Source organism: Mus pahari, chromosome 12 (assembly GCF_900095145.1).
Source record: "Mus pahari chromosome 12, PAHARI_EIJ_v1.1, whole genome shotgun sequence".
NCBI classification, from domain to species: domain Eukaryota; kingdom Metazoa; phylum Chordata; class Mammalia; order Rodentia; family Muridae; genus Mus; species Mus pahari.
In genome coordinates this window covers 14,560,688-14,568,005 of record NC_034601.1, presented here as the reverse complement: position 1 = coordinate 14,568,005, position 7,318 = coordinate 14,560,688, and the positions used below count along the sequence as shown (strand labels likewise).

Sequence of the window (7,318 nt, the reverse complement as noted above, 5' to 3'; positions counted from 1 at the left end):
GCCTGCCTCTGCCTCCCAAGTGCTGGGATTAAAGGCGTGCGCCACAACTGCCCGGCTCATAGTGTGCTTTTTACAGTGTGCTGGGGTCAGGAATTTTTCAGAACCCCTGTAATTAAGATTAGGGTATTTTTTTTCTCTTAATGTTTTACTTTGGCAAACTGGACAGATTCAGAATAAATGCTCCCTCAGAGCCTCGCCATCTAGCTTCTCCTGCTGATCTTTTACCAAACAGCGTATCACATAGGTCTTTGTCTCAACTCAACTGTCTGTTTGCTTCTGGTGAGTGCAGCTGAGTTCTCTTAAATGAGGGTTTCTGACTGCATGCTCTCTCTCCAGGCCCTGTTTCAGTGCGACCACGTCCAGTACACGCTGGTTCCAGTTTCTGGGTGGCAAGAACTTGAAACTGCATTTCTTGAACATAAAGAGCAAGTATGAACTAATGAATTGGAGAATAATCAGGTCACTCTACTCAGTGGCAGTCTCTTAATACTTAGCATTTGTCCGGTTCTGAAGTAGGAGAAGTGTGGTTTTGAAGAATCCGTTTCATTAGGCTTGAAGTTATGGTGGGGGAAATCTACCTTTGCCAAGGAACCACCAATTTGAAGCAGGTTTGAACTACATATAGCAAGACTGAGGCCGGCTTGGGCTACACAACAAGATCCTGTCTCAAAAATAAGAACAGTATAGTCGTGGTCAGCACCTACTCTGACCTTACTTGCTATTTCCATTTATTTTTGTATTTTATATCCCATATCAGCCTCCTTCCCAGTCTCCCCACCACCCCACAGTTCCTCCTCCTATTCCCTCCTCTGAGGAGACCCCCCCAGGGTGTCACACCACCCCCACCACCCCCAGCCCATCAAGGCACTGCAGGACTAGGCATATCCTCTCCCACTGAGGCCAGACATAGCAGCCTAGCTAGGGGAATGGAATCCACATAAAGGCAACAGAGTCAGCGCAGCCCCCACTTCAGTTGTTGGGGGATCCATGTGAAGACGAAGCTGCATATCTACATATGTGTGCAGGGGGAGTAGGGGGTTACAGGCTAGAGCCAGCTCAAGCTTGCTCTTTGTTTGGGGGTTCAGTCCTAACCTCATTTATTTCATTAGGATACACTACTGCTCTATGTTATCTTTAGAAAATGCATTCCAGTTATCAAACTCATTTTTTCACTTTGGAATTAAATGGTAGAACCAAGACTCCTTACCTCTACCTGGGACTAGATGAGAAATGGGTTATTGAAGGCCCTATAGGGAATGGGTAGGGCATGTCAAAATGTATTTGCAGTCCCTGGCTACTTCTAGGATGACTTGGAAGAGATTTATTTATAATTTATAGTACTTACATCAGTGGAGTTTTTCCTCCAGTATTGTAAGACAAGATCTTATTTGCTAGCCGAGGACAATCCTCCTTCCTTGGCCTTCAAAGTGTTGTATTACAGGTGTGAGCCCATAGGTAGGCAATTTGGTATTACTAAGGAAAGGTTTTTTTCTATAGTGATTGTTTGATAAAGGATCTAATATTGAGGAGGCCACGTGAAGCTGCCCAGAATTTACTGCAAGCCTAACCCACACAATGCTGGTGATGTGATAAGCTGCAGAGGACAGTAGAGTTGAGCAACAGTCAGTGAGACTTTGGTGTGTGTTTGAAGTCTTGCTCCTGTTCCTCATTAGCTATTTGAGTACAAGTCTTGAGTTTGCACAGCCTCAGCATGCTCTTCAGGAAGCAAGAAGAGCCCCAGAGCCTATTTTACAGCGTCACCACGGAAAGGCACTAACCAAGCCAGCTGTGAGCAGTTTTCAAGCCACTTAGCATTCCTCCTGGGCCTTGCCATCATGTGCTTAGCGGAGGAGCACAGGGACTGGCAGTGCTGGGGAGGAGCAGCCTCCTGGTGCAGTGTCTCCTTTACAGTGCCTCCTCCTGTTTTTCAGTTCTCCTATTTCATCCTCATAAACTGTGGAGCCAATGTGGACCTGTTGGATATCCTTCAGCCTGATGAAGACAGTATATTTTTTGTGTGTGATACCCACAGGCCAGTGAACGTCGTGAATGTGTACAATGACACTCAGGTACCCAGCCCTTATGTGTACTCTCCCTTTGGTCAGTTTGTACCCTTTTGTGCTGTGACAGCATTGCAGAGTGTGCTTCCCACTTCTGCAGTACAAGAAGCTCCTTTTAAGCCGGGCGTGGTGGCGCACGCCTTTAAGCCCAGCACTCGGGAGGCAGAGGCAGGCAGATTTCTGAGTTCGAGACCAGCCAGGACTATACAGAGAAACCCTGTCTCGAAAAAACCAAAAAAAAAAAAAAAAAAAAAAGCTCCTTTTACTCAGCTCATGGGCATGCGCACAATACATTTGTGGGACGTGCATCATTTGGAGGGTGGACAGTCAAAAGGTTTCAGCTTCAGATGGCTCTACTATACTTATTCTGAACCTCAAAGCATTAAATGCAAAATATAGCACAGACCAGCTGTCTAAGCATTCTGTGATCTTGTCTCTTTCCACAAGGCTTCATATTCTGAGATCCTCATAGAAGGAAAGATACCCGTCAGGAATTGCTATTAAAGACAAAAAGTATATTGGCTTAGGGGTTCACATCTGTCTTGATCCATTTTGTGTCGCTATATGAAAATATCTGAGACTTGATACCTTATAGATAAAAGTTATATTTAGCTTACTGTCCAGGATATTCAAGAGCATGGTGCAGCATCTGCTCTGCTTGGTGAGACCCCTGTGGTGAGTGTTTTCCCAATGGAGTGTATAGGATAGTGAGGAAATTTCCATGATGAGACAGGAATATCATAACAAGCCGATGAAGTTTTATAACCACACTGCACATGGAAACTAAGCTCCCAAGAGACCTGACACATTTCTGAGAGATGCTATTATTCCATCAGTAAGGGGAGACATCTGACTGACCTAACACTTGCCAGACCCCACTTCTTAATGGCTCTACCCCCTCAATACCCTACATAGGCTGCAAGCTTCAGGTGTGGTGTACCTTTTGGGGTATAAACCATATAAAATATCCAACCATAACAACGTATTCATATTCTTTATCAAAAGCCAGCTGGTGGGAATTTTTACTTTTAGTGTATAGCATAAGAAAGAAATGTTGGGGGGGGGGCTCAGTGGATCTGGGCTCAATTCCCAGTACCCACATGGCAGCTTCCAACTGTCTGTAACTCCAGTTCCATGGTATCTGACACCCTCACACAGGCAAAACACCAACGCCCATAAAATAAAAATTAACAAATTTAAAAAGAAAGAAAGAAATGTTGTCCAGACTTAAAGTAGATGGTAAATGCTTTGCAGAGCATAGTTTCATAATTTAATAATGCCATGAGGGGCAGCTCTAGTGCCTTACTGAATGGTACTGAGCCACCAGGGCTCTGTATTGTGTGTACAGAAAACTTGGGAGCAGCTGATTAAGGGAAAGTACAATTCCACAGAAGCAACATGATGAACGGCTTTCTGGCAAGGAGGGAAGAAAAGCTGGATTGGTTTTGTTTTATGACAGGTCAAATTGCTTATTAAACAAGAGGATGACCTTGAAGTTCCTGCCTACGACGACATCTTTAGAGATGAGGCAGAGGATGAGGATCTTTCAGACAGTGACGGTGATGGGTCAGAGCCTTCAGAGAAGCGCACACGGTTAGAAGAGGTGAGTGTGGGTCAGGTAGGCATTCTGGAAGAAGCAGAGTTAGGACAGGTGTGTGAAAGCCAGCTGTGGCATTCTGGGCCTGTGCTCAGCTGGGCATACAGAGCAGTGGGAAGTGGAAGAGTTACTGTGTGTAAGAACATACTCTGCCTTCTACCCCATAGCTTTGTGGCCTCTGGCAGGTTTCTGGAGTTATTTGAGATGTGTTTTATCTATACAGGAGGATCTTGGCAAAGGAAATGAAATTTAGGTCAATTTAGTTCGATGTAGGAATAACTAGCAAACAACGTTCAAAAAAGAGAAACCCATCTAATAGCATATGCTGTTAATCCCAGCACTCTGGAGGCAGAGGCAGGCAGACCTCTGAGTTCAAGGCCACTTTGGTCTACAGATCGAATTCCAGGACATCTAGGGCTACACAGAGAAACCCTGTCTGGTAGTGGGAACAGGCAGGGGCAGGCCCACCATGGAGAAACATTAAACATCTTTCCCCACAGTATTGCTCATTAGTTTACAGAAAGGTACCATGTGTGTCTGCTCCCTTGACCAGTCCTATGTAAACACTCTAGGGAAGGCTTTTGTTTGTTTGTTTGTTTGTTTTTTTGTGTGTGTGTGATCTGAAATTGATCAATAGAAGGGATCTGCCCTAAATGTTTCTTCTAGCTAAAGGATAGCAAGTAGATGGTGGCTGCTCCTCTAGTGTACCTATGTTTTGTTCTTTTTTTTTTTCTTTTTTTTCTATGTTTTGTTCTTACCTGTTTGTTATTGCTACTTTTTAATTTGCTCTACTACTCACAAGTTTGAATTTATTCTTTGTGAGCTTCCTTTAGCATTTTAAGGGGATTTTTGGTTTTGGCTGGTTTGTTTGTTCTGTTTGAAACAAGGTCTCACTGTGTAGCTCTGGCCACACTGATAGCACAGCTCTTGTTGGGGTCTTTGTTCACCTTCTGTCAGCGTACCCAGACTGGCAGCTTCTTGGATTTCCAGTCTGGGTGAGCCAAGAGAAGAAAGAAGGCTGTGTACACATCTCTCACTGTTGTGCTTTTGTTCCCACCGTTTGCAGTCCTACTTGGCTTCTATAGCATATAAGAGTTTAGCTATGTCCAGCAGACACTGAGGATATCTTAACACCACCTTTGTGAAAGACGTGTGGTCATAGACTGTAGAATACCACAGCACCCGTGCCTTTGTACCTAAGAAGTTAGAATCGTTGGCACACTCAAGAGGAGGAAAAACAACTCTTGTTATCCTGGTGGCAGGCATGGACTTTGAATGCTGGATAGGCAAAATGGCCAGATGCTGAGTGTACTGTGGAGTACATGCCAGGAAAGCCTATGTACTTCCGTATTTGGATGGAGTCTGCCATCTTCTGGAGGCCAAATGAACCAGCCTTCCCATGTCTTAGCTATTCAGCTCCCCAGGCACAGGCTCTACCTAAAGCACAGACAAAGCCCACATTCTCCCCCAGGGCTCTGTGCCTAGGCGGTTCTTCCAAACCAGTGCTTTGTCAGGCTTAACCTTTTGTCTTAGATTCTTTTCTACTGTGACAAAAGACCATGACAAAGACAACTTATAAAAGAAAACACTAATTTAGAGCTCATGGTTGCCATCCTGGCAGGAAGCACAACATCAGGCAGGCATGGCACCAGAGCCATAGCTAAGAGCTTACATCCTTAACTGTAAGCAGGAGGCAGACAGAGCTTACTGGGAATGGAGTGGGCTTCTGAAACCTCAAAGCCCACCCCTAGTGACACACCTCCTCCTACAAGGCCACACCTCATAATCCTTCCCAAACAGTCCCACCAACTGGGACCAAGGATATTCAAACATATGAGCACAAGGGAACCATTCTCACCCACATTTTTCTTTTGTTTGTCACTATTTCAGGAGATAGTGGAGCGAAACAGAAAGAGGAGGCAACGCAGGGAGTGGGAGGCCCGAAGGTGAGTCTGCTGAAGTGTCTCTCTGTTACAAGAGCCCAGACTTCGTCCATTAGCCTAGTACCTCTAGACCTTTCTGAATGCCATGTTCCCTTAGGAAGACAGCCTTGAATCACCCCGTGAATTGTCCTTGGCTTCCTAGAATTACAGGACAGGCCCAATAGTCTCCCAAATCTAGGCTTTTCTGTTAAAAATGAGGCCTTGACCAGATTTGTTTTTCAAATATGGATACTTTCATTTATAATCTTTTTAAAAATAAAATAACAGATACCTGGTGATTGTGTAAAACTTTCATGGAAAGACATATGAACATAAACTGAGTTATCCATAATTTCTATTATTCCATGTGTAAAAAAGCTGAGGTGCTTTGAAATGAAAATGCTAGAATGGTTATTCTAGCTTGAAATACACAGGTAGCTGTGTGTGTGAAACTGGGCACAGTAGGAGTTGCTTGCTAAGGACCTTTGCTGTCATCCTTTGTGGCCCAGGTGAAGGTTGTGCCCACCATGAGAAAGAAGACTACACTCCCTATAAAAAGACAATTTCAGGCCATTTCTAGACGTGTAAAGATAGATAAGCGAGAACAAGCAGTTCTGAGTTTACATTTCTGTTTGAATTAGTTTCTGCAATATCCCGAATTCCTCTCTGAATGATCTGTATTTGTGCATATTTTACATTATCAAACTACACATCTAATTTTACATTTTTCTACTGAAAACTAGTTGGTACAGGTTTCAGTGTGTGTCCCGGGCTCATCTGCACTATGATGCTCCTGCAGCTTCCCAAGCGTTGAGAGCACAAGTCTGTGCCACTAGCTCTGGCTCTAATCACTTTTTATACTTCTGAATTCATTTTCGGTTTTTGTTTGTTGGCTTTTGAGACAAGGGTCTTGTGTAGCCCAAACAGGCCTCTAACTGGCTGTGTAGCCAAGGATGACCTTGAACTTTTGGTCCTCCTGCTTCTACTGGGATTGTAGATTATAGGTGTGTGCTACCACACCCACTTTATGTGGTCTTGAGCTAGCAATCTACTATCTGAGCTCATCCTCAGGTCACAGATTTTTATACTTCTGAACAGTCTTTTAAAAACTTCTTCGTGTTTAAAGCCAGGTGTGGTGTCATACCCATTTAATCACAGCTCTTGAAAGGCAGGGGAAAGTGGTTCCCAGGCTAGCTAAGGCCACCTAATCATACCCTACCTAACTCAGAAATCTAAAGAAGGGGCTGGAGAGATGGCTCAGTGCTTGAGTACTTGTTGCTCTTGCAGAGGACTTGGGTTTGATTCTCGGCATCCATGTGGTGGCTCACAAGCATCCCTAACTCCTAGGTACTCAGAGGTACACATTCATACTCACATAAATAAATGTGTTTAAAAATGTTAGAAAACAAAACACAGAAACAGCTTAGTATTTGTTTGTTTCTTTTGTTTCCGTCTATAGGTTTTTTATTAACATACTAACTGTACATATTAATGGGGTCTAGTGTGATGTTTCCATTTATGAATATAACCCTCTAGGCTCAATCCATAACACTGGAAAAAAAAAAGAAAAAGAAAAAGATTTCAGAGCCAGGCGTGGTGGCGCACGCCTTTAATCCCAGCACTCGGAAGGCAGAGGCGGGTAGATTTCTGAGTTCGAGGCCAGCTTGGTCTACAAAGTGAGTTCCAGGACAGCCAGGGCTGCACAGAAAAACCTTGTCTCGGGAAAAAAAAAAAAAAAA

General features: G+C 44.0%; 1 protein-coding gene across 2 annotated transcripts in view; it reads left to right on the top strand.

Moving 5' to 3' along the window:
- Cdc45 (cell division cycle 45) overlaps positions 1 to 7,318 on the top strand; it is a 35,258-nt gene that overhangs the window by 1,161 nt on the left and 26,779 nt on the right. The window contains exons 3-6 of one of the 2 annotated variants that reach the window (XM_029544430.1): positions 337 to 429; positions 1,932 to 2,069; positions 3,520 to 3,663; positions 5,548 to 5,603. In XM_029544430.1, the coding sequence (XP_029400290.1) occupies positions 337 to 429; positions 1,932 to 2,069; positions 3,520 to 3,663; positions 5,548 to 5,603 (431 nt within the window). The remainder of the gene's footprint in view (positions 1 to 336; positions 430 to 1,931; positions 2,070 to 3,519; positions 3,664 to 5,547; positions 5,604 to 7,318) is intronic. The other variant, XM_021208984.2, reaches the window with a different exon arrangement.